A 16,453-nucleotide genomic window follows, 5' to 3' on the forward strand; every position below is an offset into this window, starting at 1 on the left:
CGTACTGGATAAAATCCATATTGCATCGGCTGGCGGGTCATTGAGACGATTCTCCTCGGAAATCGTAGATGCGGAACTACGTGAAATGAATTCCATTATTTTGGTCGTAGTTAATGTTGACATAGTTGTTGTTGTGTTGTTGGACATTTTGGCATATTAGCTCGTCGTGTGTATCGGTTATTACACTGGCGATGATGATTACTCAACGAATGAAGTGCCTTCGGTTTACGGCACGGCATAATAGCCAGTGAAACTCGTTTGCGATTAATACCCATCCGATAGATTTGAATATCTATCGACCGGCCATTAGTGGCACAATATCGCCTTACAATTCGTCCAAACTTCAGCCGCGTACCTTTCGATCTTTGACAAACATGATTAGCCGGTGAAATCGAATGTATTATTCATAACGGCCGCTTTATATATAGTGTTTATCTAATCCGATGACCCGTGCTTCACCTTGTACATCCTGAAATTCCGAGAATCAAAAAATCGTGTGTAGAACAGGTTTCATGCAGCTCTTAACAATCTTATTGCATCATATGAAACATTCGATTGACGAAGACTGGATGAAATCACATAATTAACTTAATTAGCGCATTAGAAACGTTATTGTCCGTGGTTTAGGTTCCAAAGAAAAATCGCCATCTTCAAAAATATCGAAATATTCATGGGGATAGAATGCGACTTTTGGTCGTCGATAACGCGCACTCGCGCCGTCAAAACGATGCTGATTATTAAGAAGATTACCGTGGACGCCCAAAGGTCAACACTGAACTAATCGTTCAGAACATTTAATCCGTGACACCGTTCATATCCGATTTCAAACAAAACGTCAGTGCGCATCATTATAGGTTTGCAGTCGATTTCCGATGCGTGGAATATCGACGTGGATGCTATGTTTGTTCCTCTGCTGCACGCGTCCATTGTTATGAGGTGAAAATGCCACCATCCGTGCACCGAGAAGGCTGAGCGAAGACCGCTGTAATTAATGAGCAAAACCCATCGTAGTTGATGATGTAACGGTTTCGAAGTTTTGACTTAATTTCATAGAAACGAACATGACATGTCATTTTCATTTCTCTAATGAAGTTTAGTCAAAACTGGAAACTGTACGAATAAACTGTTACATCATCAATTACTACCTGTGGGTTTTGCTTATCAATTCTGAAATACTAAGATTTATATCATTCGACCAGTCAGGCCGCTATAATCGTGCCTTACCAGTATTGGTGAATCCGACGTGTTGGATTGATACATCAGGTGTCATCCCTCGACGTTAAATTCCACGCGCCGTCGATGCTTTCAATATCTTATCTTTGAAATACGTCGTAATTATCAAGACTTATAAGCACGCAGATGAATATCATCATAAAAGAATCTTGTAGGTGCAGAAAAGTAGTTTTGTCTTGTAGTCAATAGGATCAACTCCTAGGGTACAAAAGGGCGCAGGTTCTCAGAAAATACACTTAAATCTTAGCTTTTAAAGAATGTCTAATTAGCAAAGTTATGTAGATGCAAATGCATATGCAACTTCAAGGGCAATGTGTTTCACTGTGACGCTCGGGTGAGCAACGGTTTCGTCTTCTGAAACCATACGTATCTTAAAACGTGTTTCAATTTCGCATGACGAATCATGGTGTACGTATATGAACATCTAAGAACAAATTAGTATGGTAAACTAAGATACCTAACTGGTTGATGTTGGTTGATGGATAGTCTCCTTGGAAGCTTCGCAAGGTTTTGCTATTTTAATACAATCGATATATTCTCTCTCTCTCAAAAAGCAGATTGCTCAACTAAACGATAGAAAGGTTTTAAATGGAAAGTACCCTAAAATACGCAAAAGAAACCATCAATTAAATCTAATATAATCAGTGCGAAACCCTAAAACAGCCTTTTCAGCGGCCGAAGTTTTTCTTTGTTTCCGTTCATCATATTCTGACTTCCGACCTAAGACTTATAGAAGATAGAACCACTTAATCAGAGGATGAGATAAAATACAGACTGGCGATCACGTCTTGTGGTCTAAAGAGTTTTCAATATTCAGATATATTTTGGCCACAAGGGAAAATGTTCGGAGGGAAAATGCGCAGATTGAAAATGTCCTGGGTTCATTAAAATTTGGACCGATATACTATAACCACTTAATCAAACAAATGATTCACGTAGAAAATCGTTATCTTTACCTATGCTTCATAGAGGAGCAAGCAGAGCCATTAAAATTGGCACCGTTATGTATAACCAAGACTGCCTGTAAAAATCATCAAAAGCAAGGAACTAGACTGAGGCAAACACAATGTGCCAACGACCGTTTTTGTTAATGGTGGGCAACATACATCGATCTATAAATCAGATCCCATGGTTTATAGGAATACCGGTTGCTACTCTGGGCTCCTGGGCCCCGTTGCACAGTCGTGACTTAAGTCCAAAAGTGGTCTCAAATCTTAAGACTGGTCTTAAGTTGTTAGATTGGCTATAGAACTAAGTTGGTCTTAGACTGGTCTTAGGTCTAAGCCATGACTATGCAACCGATCCCTGATATATTTCCACCTATAGGGGTGCTGAAGTTTTTGATGCATTTCAATAGTTTTTTTTATGATGTTACCTAGCAACGGTGATTTGAAATTGATCCAACAGGATGTTAAGAATATCCGATAATTTAAGATCTTCGGACTAAATAAGCAAATCTTATACTCCTTTCTTCGCATCGCACGAATACAGTAATTGATTTTAGAATCTTTCAAATATCAATCAATTATGAAAAACGCTATCATAGCTATCGTAACATTTCTCTCCAGGTTTCCGCATGGAGGAAGGCGTATTTGACGTAAAATGAATGTGTGGTGTCGAAAATTCCACTGGTTATACAAAAAATAAAAACTGAACAAACACTATGTGGCTACAATGCTCTCTGCCATACAAATGCGGGAAGCTAACGGTCCGGATTTACTTTGATGTCGTCAAGCCTGCCATTTACCATTTATTAGTTTATGACCTTTACGATGACGTTACACTATTAACGAAGGTGTGGCTAGCAGCCGCTGTTTCCCTTAGATCGTGTTAAGAAGATTTTAGGATTTTCGTGCGTGATGCGTATGGTAATGATCATTATTGAGATTGAGGCGTACAGCAAGAAATACACGAAACAAAAAAAGCAAAATACGGACTTTGTATTAATTTTCTATGCTTAGTTCGTCTGCATCGCCCTGCACATAGAAACAAGAAACAAACTTGAATGGCATCAACATGTCGGCGGTTTTGATTTGATCCGTTCGTTGTCGATGATTAGTTACTGTATGAGAGCGTTTCATTTTTAGCTACACGGCTATCGCACACTCGCGCAAAGCTATTGAAAAACACGCTTCTTGTGATATCGAAACTAACCTACGAAACGGCTTTTGGCCAAGCGATGCTTTTTTGTATCGGAGAACCGCATACAAGCGCAAGCAAGCTGGAAAATATGTTTCATGTTTCGTGTTTCTTTCTCAAAGTGTGCACTGTGAATAAATCCAGATCTGAATGCACGTATATCGCGATTAGATTCCAACAGATGGAAAGCTAAAGGCTATTCTTATTGGAGTTGCACATTCGAAAAAGCAAATACGGTTTGTTTTCTTTTATGATAGGCGATTGAAAGTACAAATCGTAAAATCCCGAAACAAGCGTCAATAATTGCATAACGGAATGACAGCCCCTTAGGTCCGAGCGCCAAAATGTGTCTTCGTAGTAACCAATTTTTACAGCGCATGACCTTGATAGCGCATAAAAAGGCACCGAAGAAACATCACGTAGGCCTGCTAATGAAAAATAACCTTTTGAGCCATGAATATCAGCGGGATCGATGCTATAATAAAGTGTCCCCTTTAAATTCGCTCCTTTCATGAAATGTGACAGAAAATAGTCAAAGAAGGTACATCTTCCTGAGCCCAATTAGCTAATTAGTTTTTCTCTTAATACGCACATATTCGCAACGATGACATTTTGTTTTCAAATACACCTAGGCGTGAATATACGATCAACAAATAATCAGAATGAATACGACTCACTATCCGGTGGCTCTGAATCGCTTCTCAGCTTCAAACGAACGATACACGATAATTCAAAGGTAATTCGAACGATATGAACTTTCGTTATATTCTCGGAGTCCGCATGCATCGATGCCGAGCTAACAACGGAATACGACTCGTATTGACTACAGAAAGTCCCGATGGGGTAACTAAGATGCAAGACGTTTCACGAGAAAGTACGAATTAATGTGCATTTCAATAGTCATAGTAGAATATTCAAGTACTAGCATTAGAAAAAAATGCGAAGCAAGATCTGATAAAAATCACTAAGTCTCGTCGGAAAATGAACGTATATCGATGAACACTGTAATCTTACCTGATTGCATTGTGAAGATGATAAAAGCGCTAGTGAGGATCCAAGTGGCGTCGTCATGGGTAACATTATGCGTCGATACTCGAATACCTTCTGTTTCGTCCATCTGATCCTCGACGACTGCCCTCTTCCGTCGACGAGACTGGTCGCCGACACCCGCGAAAGTGTAAGACCTTGTTTCCTTAACCAGTAACGCGTACAATAAACAAAACACGAGAACAAATCTACTTCGAGCAGCCATGTCAAAGACTTATCGCTCGCGGTATCGCTTCAGAGGAACCAACGTCACGGAAATTAATAATGGCTCGGTTTCATTCAGACTGTTGACATTGTCGTGAAAGGCAAACCTCGTTCTGTTGGAACGAGGAACGTCGTCTGTGGACATGCGCGTTTATCAATTTCGTTGACCAGCGATAGTTTTTCCGAGAACACTGCACCCTTTGTAGTTCGATAACCTGCAACGTGTCGTTTGGCTTCACAACGTCTCGTGTAGTGGATCACCTGACGAGGGAGCGTATATGATATGCGGCTCTCCAGAATCCATTTTCTTCCACTTTATTACGTAGACAAAAAACCGAACCAACGCAAGAGAATAATCACGACCTCAAACTATCTACCTAGCGTTACGCGATAAGCGACGGGCTTGCAGAATCGCTTGAATATATCTTAATGGATTTGAGCGTGTTGTGAGAAGCTAGACAAACAAACACGCTTCCATCAATCAATGGTGATGCCATAATATTTCTATGCAGCAGATTCCCTAGAAAATGTCTCTCACAAAAGCAATCGGCAATAATCAGACGAGCAAAATGATAAAAATCGTGTATGTATCAATGTAAATTCATGAGTATTCATTTTGAATGTGCGCGGACTTATTGCGAGGTGTAGTTTGTGTCCTCGGGTCGATTTCATCGAATATACGGAGTCCACGTACTCGGCAGCACGGGTTCAATTCAATTCATTAAGCCATAGAGACCAACTGATTGAATAGATGTTATTACACCCGGTTTAATGCACGACTTTCATATGACTGTATGAAAAGCACGCTAAGCACAAAAAACCAACGGGAAACGGATCTGGTGAAAACTACAGATGAAAGCGTTGATGGTTATACCAGAGTAGTACGTATTTCCGTTCACGGTTCACACTTGAATCACGCCTAATTATAAACAAGCTGATTGAAAATGAATCAAACAAGATTCGGTTAATGACTTTGGCTGGACATGCAATGAACTGTTGTACCGATAAACAATGCGATACGGAGAAGGGAGGGTACTGCTGTATTGAACTTGATGTCTCTGTATGACTTAACGGACCGAACTGGCTACATCATCGATTTGTAAAGCGTGAAAAGAATCTTCAATAATTAATGACGGATCGAATCATCGACGGATCGAATCACTTGTGGAAACTAATTAATCGTTGTTTGATTGCCTTATTTACGTGTGAGATTTCTGTTTGGGTTTCACGCTAGGTTATTGATTTGATGTGTAATCTATTTTCAACGTCTCTGTCCTTTCAACGGATGCGGTGACAATCAAAAACGTTTTCTTCGCCTACAACGAGATCATTATCACGTTTTGAATACATCCGACGTGTGTCATCTTCCCAATACACGGGGAACCTCCATTAGGTATTCTAACCAGATCTCTTTCCGAGTCTGTCAAGATGAAAAGTTTACGGTAGGCCGCATTATCATTCAACGTTGTACGGTGTATTCGTATAGAAAGATTCAGCATTCTTGGGAAAGAGCCCTGTATTGATAATGTGTAATCCTATGTCCGGATACCAGTGAATTTATGGTAACATAACTCAACGTAGGAGAGAGAAAAACCGAAAAGGGAACACGTATTTCAGTGAGAAATCGTATTTTGTTTTTTTTCTTGTCTCGTGATACCATCGCGTTTGAAAAGGGACCTGAAATCTGAATGATTTCCAACGTTTGCATCAATGTAAACGTCTCATTTCCCCAGGGACTGTTAACTCAAGAGTAAAAACCCGCAGTTGATATTAAAGCGTTTATTGTCTGGCAGTTTCGGAGTTTATCTAAACTCCGTCTTCAGAGAAACCAAAATCATTTTGGCTTAAATATCAATTGTGGGTTTTTGCTTGTCAAATCAAAACACATAGATTAACATCAGTCTTCCAGTCACTTGCTGACTTACATTTTTTAGATGTTATACATGGGCGCTTATCGCCACCCTCTCAGTTTGTAACGATAAAACGCGAACGAATCGCTTTGTCAGAGCGATGGTCGAGACGTATAATAAAGGCGAAACAAATTAAAGCCACGCGTTCGTCTAAATAATCCATGGACTAGACCAAAAGGAATTCCATTTTTAGATGCGGCTCAATAGAGTCATGATTCCAGACTTTATTGCCAAGCCCTACCGAATAAAGAATATGTAAAGTCTAGTTGAAATATGAAGAATATCAATTCCAGGGACCAGTTTCACAAAAATGTTAAACTCAAATTTTTGGTAAAATTGCCATTGGTTACTTACATGTTTTCAATGAGGACAACAATTCAAACTCAACCGTTTTAGGCTTAAACTTTTTCGTAAAACTGGGTCCAGGACAATGTCCTAAGATTACCTCGTGCGCCGGGTGCATTGGTCATTTTTGCTATCTGGAAAGTTCCCCATTGCGAATGCATCAGTTCATGTCAACCGTTCAACGGACAAAATATGTGATATGTGTCACAATAGTATTTAGTAACACAACCTACAACTTACCCTGGCGTTTAGTACAACGCAAAACGCCAGGGCCAAGAATCTGATCTTATTCGCCACTCCGCTAATTAGCATTAAGTTAAGCAACGTTTTCTCTCCTCGAGTCTTAATTGTCTTCCTTCGCCTGCCTGCCTCGCAAAGCACTAATTACTCACTCAACTAACTCAAAGATTTACTCAGTCTATCAACTTGTTCTTCCCTGTATCTGCGTATACCCCTCGCTTTTTTAAGCGAAAGTAAGACGTTTTCCTATCTTTTAATGTAACATTTTTATGAAAATGAATTTCAAAAATCAATTTTTCCTTGCTTGTTTTGGTGCGGTCGCCAAAAATGAAAAATCAATTTCGACAGTTTGACAAAGTTTGACGTGGTTATTAGTACTACTTTAGCGTTTAGTCGCTCTCATTTTGAAATCAGGAATTCTAAAATAGGCCTACGGGTGAATGAGCCATACATTACTATTCACTTGAAATTTCTAAAGATATTCTTCGGATTATAAGTTTTGACCCAAATATCTAAATCGTTCCGAAAAACTCTGTGAATAGGTAACTGTTTGCGTCCAATTGATTCATTACGTATATCCAATCGATAAATTTCTTATATATACATTCCTCCTATAGTGCATAGATCTTTACTGCAATTCTCGATAAAAGGAATAACGAGACCATGTTCCTACTGTAAACTGATATTCTTTCTGTTGTTTGTGGTGGTATAACTAAATTTTGTTATGTTCAGGTTATGTTTTACATTCGAATGATGAGTATCTGAGTGTGGCCCTTGCCTTCCCATCTTGGTTACCTTTTCTGTCAAGAGGTGATTGTCAGTCTGTCAGTCTGTATTTTATCGTATCCTCTGAGTGATTTAAGTTTATATATCCTCACAACGTGAGATCTCTCGCACGTGGCCTTTGGTAGTTCATCCGAGGTTTGCCCTTCCTTTTTTCGAACTGTGCCTCCCGATCGCCCTCGATCCATGACCATTAAACGCAACGCACTATTGAACGTTGTCGGGTGTGTTTTGAACCAAGTTGAGATTTCGAGATGATATCTTCATTGCTTTGGTTCCACTGTCCTCACGTTCATTGGTCAATGTAGTGGCATTGTGCTTATTCTTTAGTTTTTTTTCCCAATCTAATTTGAGTAAACCTTCATGTAATCAGTTTACTTGAACTTTATCTGTTGAAATAACCCACGGAACTCCAATTTAACCATTCTGGCATCACCGTTACATATCAACATTTTTAGTACATTAGGAATTGTATTTATTTTCTTTTTCTGGTCAATCTTTCAGTGCAGTTGTGCATATTTCAATTCTGCTAACTGGGGCCCCTTCTTTCTCGGTGGCCTTTTTTGTCAAGTCAGTGATCGTCAAAACCTGCTAATATGACAGTCAGCCTCTTAGATTTTTTTCGTATTTAGTTTTTCAAATAATCAATATACCGTCGTCGGAACCTGCTTACAGCCTCCGTAGTGGCTCATCCGACGAATGCCTTTCATTTCTTGTAAATCCTCATCTTCCCATTTTCCTAGATTCTACACTCATCGGACCAAATAATGCTGTAGATATCGAAATGTATCGACCTTTCTTTTATCTAGTAACTGCTGTGCGATAGGTTTACCTCTGCCATTTAGATATATACAATGACAGAGATAAGGAATGAGACTGACGGACTAAAATAGTTTATGTCAACTGGAATTACGGTTCTGTATGTGTAGGTAAATAACCATATTCCCTCGCATGTTATGTCTTATCATCTGTAGGACCGCCGTGTGGACTTTGCCCCAAGCATCGGAACTCGTCACAATTACTGTGTGAGCATATGAACAATCATATCGTCATAGCTTTACCATATCGCACACCGTTTTTATGTTTCGAGTTTCCTGCAATCGTTGTTGCTTACAATGATGAATGAAGGATTTGATCCCGGCGATGATACCGTCGTCACCACGACGGAGAACCGGCAAAATGTAAGTGACGTAGAGAAGAGACCGCACACCCCGAGTTTCACGGTTGACGGAAAGCCAGTTGACGGAGTCGACATCGGAGACGTCGTCGTCGATATACACAATCGAGATCCGAACGATATCAATTCACATTTAAAAATCGAATTTGAAGAGATTTTCGCAGAGTCGAGACTGAGCACGTATAGTTTCGACAGTGTTTGGTCATTGAGCATCAAGTTATTCACATGTTCAAAATTATGGTGTTACAGGATAACGACGTGCATTTTTGTGCTCCCTCTGGTGATTTTGTGGGGAATATATTTCGCTTGCGTGGCGTTCTGTACGACGTGGTGTTACCAACCGTGTTTGAAGGCGTACGATCTCAACCTGTTCTGCTTAAAACAATTGTATAAGAAGCTATTGGAAGTGTTTTACGGACCGTGTTGCGAAATGACAGGTCGTCTATTTTCGAACATCAAAATTACAACTAACACGAACCAAACGAACTAACTATTTGGGATAGAAAATGGCGGTGTAACAATATTCTGGCATTCGATTTTCATTGAGGAGCTGAAATAGCTTTGAGATAAGATGATACAGTGACAGACAGTGAAAATGTCCTTGAATAACTATCAGATGCAAAGTCTCACAAAGTTCTGTTCGAAAATTCAGAAGATAATCGTGTTTATTTCTAACGAAAAATGATTTTCAAAATAGTTTTTTTGAAGGTATCTTCGGTGGCTGATAAGAACCATACGATTAATTTGTTTGCGCTAAAACGAATATCGTTTTCTGAAGGCTATGAGGGGTTCGGTGTTGGGTCTAATTAATCATATGGCCCTTTTCATCCCTCGTAGCTATTTGATCGTCAGATTCGTCAAACGGTTTTATCTTGAGGAACAACCATCAAAAACTTTTGTAGAAAACGTGTTACTTGACCTGAAAATGATGGTTTCGCTATTCATTAGTAAATCATTGTGAATGTAAAATATTGGCACATTGATCATTTTTTCATCATCATTTTTCTTAATGACGAAAGAAAGAGTTGAGCTATACTTCTAAACGACGCCAACTGAGATAAGAGTATTGCAGTCAACCACATTCATTAAGCCGTTTCGATACTTTAAGTCGATTATAATTATTAACTAGTTGGTTTAATGTGGATTTAATGAATTGAATGTTTGCGGGGTTCTACACTAACAATTGATACTTGAAAATGTTACTGTTTTGTTATTCTACTGGAGACATGATGGGAAATAAATTCAACCGTTTGTTGAGATGGAGCAACAAACTTTGAATTGCGGCATTGCCAGAACGAGACAATTTGTTCCGTTCGTTTTCCGAAATTATTATGAAATTTTGAACAGCAAATCAAATATATTTGTAACGACTTTGGATACCTCGCTGGAGCCAATAGATTGCATTGGCGAGTCAATTATTCCTAAAATTATTGACATGAAGCGTTAAATGTTCATAGTTACGCAGTGCCTTTACATACCTCAGGTGACTGGGCATGTCCGATGAAAACATATCATATTGAATATCTGGTTATAACACTTTCGGTTATTACTAACAAAATCAAGGTTGCTACATAAACGAATTAAATTTTCAAACATCTATTTGGTAGAGGTGTTATATGAATATGATAGGGGAAATGCATTGCCAAATTGGTATAGGAGTGATGATAAAGTGGAAAGCAAGAGAGACCCCTAAACTCACTAATGATAAGTTTAGAATATGACTGGAATCTAGGTTTAGCCTGATAGGGCGGGGGACGTTTTCGAACTAAAAGGGTTGTACGGAGGAAACAAAGGGTAGAAATAGTTGATATTAATAGACTTATAAAGTCGAAACGTTAACTTAATGAGTTGACTTCGATTGGCAAAAATGCATTTCACTGATCGCGATGTTCTTTCATACTTACTTGATGTTTTCATTAATGAAGTAGGTTTATTTTTCCAGGAAACGAAAATCCAATGTAATGGAATTGTTGAAGCCATGAAAGCCAGACAAATTCCACTGTCGACTGGTTTTTGATAAACGGTCAATATCATTATAGCGATACTCCACAGAAACAGAATTATCGGTAAAATAATGGGCATCTGGAAATAAAGTTGAAATGAAAAAGGTAACAAGTAGCAACGTGTCTGATAGGACCCGTTTCCCATTTGACCTATTTTTTCGTAAAACGTTAGATGACGTATGCTATGGGGGTAATACAAGATCATTGATCGAATCGCCTTTGAAATTATCAGCGAAAACTTCACACGCGATCCCACACCTACGCATCTTCCCCTCTTATGCACTTAATCTCGGGGAACACCTACACCGCAAATGTAGGCCACTCAATTTCTCAATGGTTTTTTATCGTTGTCGCGATGGAATTGATCGTCTATTAGCTAATGGTTTACCGGTAACGATAACTATGAAATACGGTGCTGATTCGAGTCATCCCGAATTTTTTCGAGTTCGAGTACAAAAGCTATGAAAGCAAATTTCATAGTGAGAAAAACAATTATCACCACAAGAAATAGATAATTTGTTTTCTCACCCTAGATATTTTTTTCCCTCATTGATATTTTGGCAGGGTCGAGAAAACAAATATTTAGCGTGAGAAAACAAATGTCGATAAAGAAAAATGAATAATTTGTTTTCTCGCGCTAATGATCTTTTTCTCGCCCTAAGGTTTTTTCTGTGAGGTCACGAAAACGAACGTTTGTTTTCTTACTATGAAATTTGTTTTCTTGCAACCAAATTGTCTCACGGTTTCTGGATTCGAAACGATCCAGCCACCTATTGCTTATATATACAAACTTTAATCGGCCGTGGCATCATTGGCCGTTTCCATCTTAGGTACAATTGCGAAGCGAGGCACAAGGCTACGATGGCAGCAAATCCAAATCCCATAAGTTCCAGCAAGTAGAATATATCCCCTACAGCTAACATTATCATCGTGAGTATTGCCTATAATTGAAAGTATTGCCTAAACATAATTTACACGGCTTTAGACCGAAGGCGAATATTTTTTATTGGCAAGCACTGACGGCTACATAGTGAAGGATAAATAGACACATTTTTCTATGAATCCGGAAAAGACAAAAAGAGAACACTATAGATAAAATCGGTCGGTCATCACAAAACCGGACTATGCTCATTGAATATTCACAGAATCAATTATTTTTGGATCAATTCGAAAGCCTTCTGTGGATAATGTTTTAGAGATAAATAAATGAATAACTTATGCCGAGTTTTTCTCAAGATGAATGCCTTTTCATATTTTGAATTGAGTTATTGTACGACTTATTATGTCAACATAAAATCCAATGTTTTTCATCTCATTTAACGCTATATTCACTGCTTTTCAGGGGACGTATTCATTAATAATAGCTTTTTAATTTTGTCTTTTTATCATTTCATATCTATATATCATCTCAATTCAAATGCATGTATGTTTGAATTAGGGTAAACATTTTTTCAAAAGTTGGAACAAATCTTTCGTTTTAACGCAACGTCAAAACTTTTTTCGTTTTGATATCTCGTCATTCCCGTTTTCACGCCACATTCGAACATATTTCTTAAAATAGTTTTTAATGACCACCGAGCAAAAAGTCGTACTAATTCAAAAATGAATTCATGCGAGAAAATAACTTGAAACCATTTTTTCTAAAATGATGTACGTTTCCGTAGATAAATAGAACCTATTACAACAATAAGAAATACAAGGTAATACAGTGGCCAGTCCATACAGGGCTAACTGAAAAATGGCACTGATTCTTCTTTTATTGCAATATTGATCCTCTATGCGCTAGTATACAATTTTGTCGGCACATGGTTTTCTGCAAACTCGAAATCAAGTGTGATACAGCACGAAAGACTTACCATAGTAACCAGTGAAGGTACGGGTGTGTATCGAGTCACGTGTATCATTGACAGAAGCTCGGGCAACTGACCTTCTTCGCCGCCAATAAAGAAGACTCTAAAGGTATAAAAAAAAATTGAATATGCTGAATGAAATTATGAAACGTACCATGCATGACTAGTTGGAAGACTTAACGTGTTCATTAGATGATTCGTGAAATTTTACGGATATGTTGACGTTTTCGCTATGAAAAATGAACATAATACGGAGTACTAATTTTCGGGGAGGGGCGGTAACTAAGCAGTAAACTACCTCGAAAAGGCCAGGGTACCGCCATTCATTGCTCCGATAATTGATGCAGCGACAAATAATGGCATTACCCATGACATCGGTCCCAGTGTGTGTTCAGCAAAACTCTAGAATGGATATTTTACTTAATAATTTTACTTCCGTTTATACGTTACAAAAATGTTTATCGGTGAGTATAACGACATAATTTCAAATTATATCCGAAATGAGAGAGCAACTGTTAGAACATTTTATGAACATTTTAATGCAGTAACGATACATAAAGATCGCCTTTATGCGTACTGTTACCTATATATTCATGCTGTCATATTGCCATAATCCATGCAAATGACTGATAAATGGTTTGGGAATTTTTCAGTCCTCGTTTATTTATGGTCAGCGGACAAGAGAACATAGATAGTATTCCCGACGGTGATCGAATCATTTTTATATAGATGAATGATTTTGATGGAATTAACAAAAGAAACGGTCGAGTTGAGTGTTTTATTTTGTTATTCTTACCACGGCAACTGCAGGTGATTGTAACATCTCATCTGTAGATAAAACTGTCATATACGCCACATTAGCCATAATGTAGACGACAGTCACTAGCGATATCGATATGATTATAGCTCGCGGTAAATTCCTGCCAAGCACAAAAACATTTCTATCGTCATTAGAAGCAATCAATGAGTGGTGACTCAATATCTTTTACACTAGTTTTTGCAACTGGCGCTAGGTCGGTGCCCTCTTTGAGTTTTCTCCCGCCATTCAGTAACGATTTCCTCTTTTGAGTCTACTCAAATGACTGACTTTTAGCATCAAGACCCATTCGGCTGAATCAATCTTGTTGAAAAGTGAGCGGCAGTTAGAAAAAAACTTACTTCTGAGGATCTTTCAGCTCATCTACCAAGAAGTTCAGATAATGCCTGCATTAAAAGGTATTCGTTAATCGGTTAATCTATCGGATCAATGGGGTGGATTAATTAACGTTTCACTAGGAAGAGCTTCAAATTACCATCCGCCGAATGCCCAATATCCCGAATAAAAAGCCATTGCCAGCGAACCAGCCCTATAATCGCTGCCTTCGAACGGTTGTTTTAGATTATGTGTTTTTCCTGGAATTAGATGAACTACAATTACGTGTTATATCCTTCGAACCACGAACGTCTCTCAATCACGACACGAGGGACACTCACCTAGTCCGATCCAGACTAAACCTATGATGATTATACCGAACAGGGCTATCAGTTTACATGCGGTAAACACTACTTGTACCTGCGCCGCCCATTTTACATTTCGACAATTCACAGCTGTCAACAGTACTGATAGAAAAACAAACTGAAGTATGCAATGTGACATGCAGAGAAAATATCCCTGCTTAACATTTTTTTCTAATCAAATGGATGCTATTTCAATTGTTTTCATAAATCTCTGTATACCCCATGATATCAGAACGAGTTACATTATTAAATGCCTCTGACGTTGATTCTAAGAGACAAAATAATTTCATAGAACAAAATATACCAGATGGCGACAGTATGCCCTGATGCAAACCGCCGTATGTCGTTGAGGACTAATTAGGGGATATCAAACGATTGAGGTTAACTTAAAAATTTAAGTGATGGACAAAACATTATTCAATAGATGCAGAATGAAAGGGATTTGGCGGGATTTCACCCAATTTTAGTTTAAGATTGCATCTATTTGGTCTTGACAGAATGAGAATCTAATTTTAACTCTTTTAACACAGCCCTCACATCTTCCTCTTTTAACACTCTCCAGTTTAAACATACCCAGTTGTTTAAAGCCAGTTTTTAGTCAGATCCAGTTGCACATTTGCTGGTTAGAGTGGACCCCGAGATAAAGTTTACTTTCACTGAGCTAACCCTGAATCAAACATTAACTCAGAGCCGTGAAACTGGATCCTGTTAATCTTTCAATTAAGCCTTTGCTGCCTGGATTTTAAGTCGTATCAAATGAACCCAAAACTACTGAGACTTTTTGTTGTTGTGATGTTCAAATACCATGCTTAGTTAGATGCACTCCAAAATACCATATAGAAAAGATGACGTGCCATGTTCGACCTCAACCGACAAATTTTTGTTTCATTTCATTTCCTCAGTGAAATCTTCAATTCTACTTACAGAATACGGACGCTCCAAGAAGTTTGATTGCTAAATTCGGCGGGTCACAGGTATCATACAATGGACGGAGGATATAGGTGCCGAGCGTCAGCGAAGACACCGACACAGGCGTCGGAGATATGATTATCAGATTCAGTAACAGAGATGTAAATGCAGGAATGCGGCCTAACCCTTCCATGATGTAAACATACTCGCCTCCAGAGCGGGAAATAGTTGTGCCCAACTCAGCGAAGCACAGAGCGCTCAGTATGCTAGCTACTCCAGAAAGAGTCCAAATGATTAGTGATAATCCGACGGATCCGGATCGTTGTAGAACCCCGACTGGGGTTACAAATATTCCACTACCTATGATAATTCCAGTTATAATGGCTACTCCGTGTAATAGAGTCAGATTTCGCTGCATTTTCACCTCAGTTGAGGTTTTCTTATTGTCCTCTTGTTCATCATTTGCATTCGTACTACTTTCATCGGGTGTAGGAACCATGTTAACGCTTAAATTGTGGCCGTTATTCTCTTTAGTTGGTAATTTTGGGGTATGTGTTTTATCTAAAAATCTAAAAACAACTTACAATAAGACTAAAATGGAAAATCAATATGAACAAATTTGTGTAACATGAATATTCAGGAACTCGATATTTGATATTGTTTATAGGGATCAAGCACGACGGAGTAAATCTTGGTTGACTGTTTCAGCTTGTATTTTGGTTCCTTCGCGTCGTTGCATTTTAATCATGCTGATTATACAATAGATATTTCTTATAGAATAAATCTGAGATCTGTTGAAATTCAAATGCAGAGGTTATAGCGTAGGCTAGTTAAAACGTTCAAACATTTTGATACGCATGATTATTAGTATTACAACGATCGCCCAGTATAAAATTCAATGGAAGAAAATATCACCTATCACGGTGGTATTCAGGAAATACTATGATTAAATCCATCGAGCATATTAAACAGTGTAAAGAACCATTAATTCTAAATGAATATTACACGTATGTCTTTTGTTTGCCGAACGAGGCTTTATTATGGACTAACTATAAATCAAGAAGAAGATAAATTTTGAAATCAAGTATGCAAAGGTCAAACATAATATGTAGTATT

At 38.4% G+C, this 16,453-nt stretch overlaps 2 protein-coding genes across 2 annotated transcripts; one reads left to right on the forward strand and one right to left on the reverse strand.

The window, feature by feature from the left end:
* The first annotated feature begins 9,019 nt into the window (after positions 1 to 9,019).
* On the forward strand, positions 9,020 to 9,568 carry LOC141906217 (caveolin-3-like). Its single transcript, XM_074795458.1, has one exon. It carries the CDS (start codon positions 9,020 to 9,022, stop codon positions 9,566 to 9,568), a length of 549 nt encoding a protein of 182 aa, XP_074651559.1.
* A 269-nt stretch (positions 9,569 to 9,837) lies between these two features.
* Positions 9,838 to 15,755, reverse strand: LOC141906039 (large neutral amino acids transporter small subunit 1-like). The gene is made up of 10 exons (XM_074795187.1): positions 15,353 to 15,755; positions 14,405 to 14,530; positions 14,224 to 14,323; positions 14,090 to 14,134; positions 13,728 to 13,851; positions 13,230 to 13,333; positions 12,938 to 13,034; positions 11,873 to 12,022; positions 10,983 to 11,160; positions 9,838 to 9,997 (listed from the first exon to the last, which is right to left on the reverse strand). The coding sequence occupies exons 1-10, from the start codon at positions 15,753 to 15,755 to the stop codon at positions 9,936 to 9,938; spliced, it is 1,389 nt and encodes a 462-aa protein (XP_074651288.1). The 3' UTR covers positions 9,838 to 9,935.
* Positions 15,756 to 16,453: the final 698 nt, after the last annotated feature.

Source organism: Tubulanus polymorphus, chromosome 5 (assembly GCF_964204645.1).
Source record: "Tubulanus polymorphus chromosome 5, tnTubPoly1.2, whole genome shotgun sequence".
Classification (NCBI taxonomy): Eukaryota; Metazoa; Nemertea; class Palaeonemertea; order Tubulaniformes; family Tubulanidae; genus Tubulanus; species Tubulanus polymorphus.

Bases quoted from the DNA above. Each gene is read 5' to 3' on its own strand.
- LOC141906039 (XM_074795187.1), bottom strand. From the start codon at position 15,755: ATGCAGCGAAATCTGACTCTATTACACGGAGTAGCCATTATAACTGGA. The intron at 14,135-14,223 runs GTAATTTGAAGC...CTTTTAATGCAG, and splicing joins TATTGGGCATTCGGCGGATG to GCATTATCTGAACTTCTTGG. The intron at 11,161-11,872 runs GTTTGTATATAT...CTTTATTTCCAG, and splicing joins TGATGCCACGGCCGATTAAA to ATGCCCATTATTTTACCGAT.
- LOC141906217 (XM_074795458.1), top strand. From the start codon at position 9,020: ATGAATGAAGGATTTGATCCCGGCGATGATACCGTCGTCACCACGACG.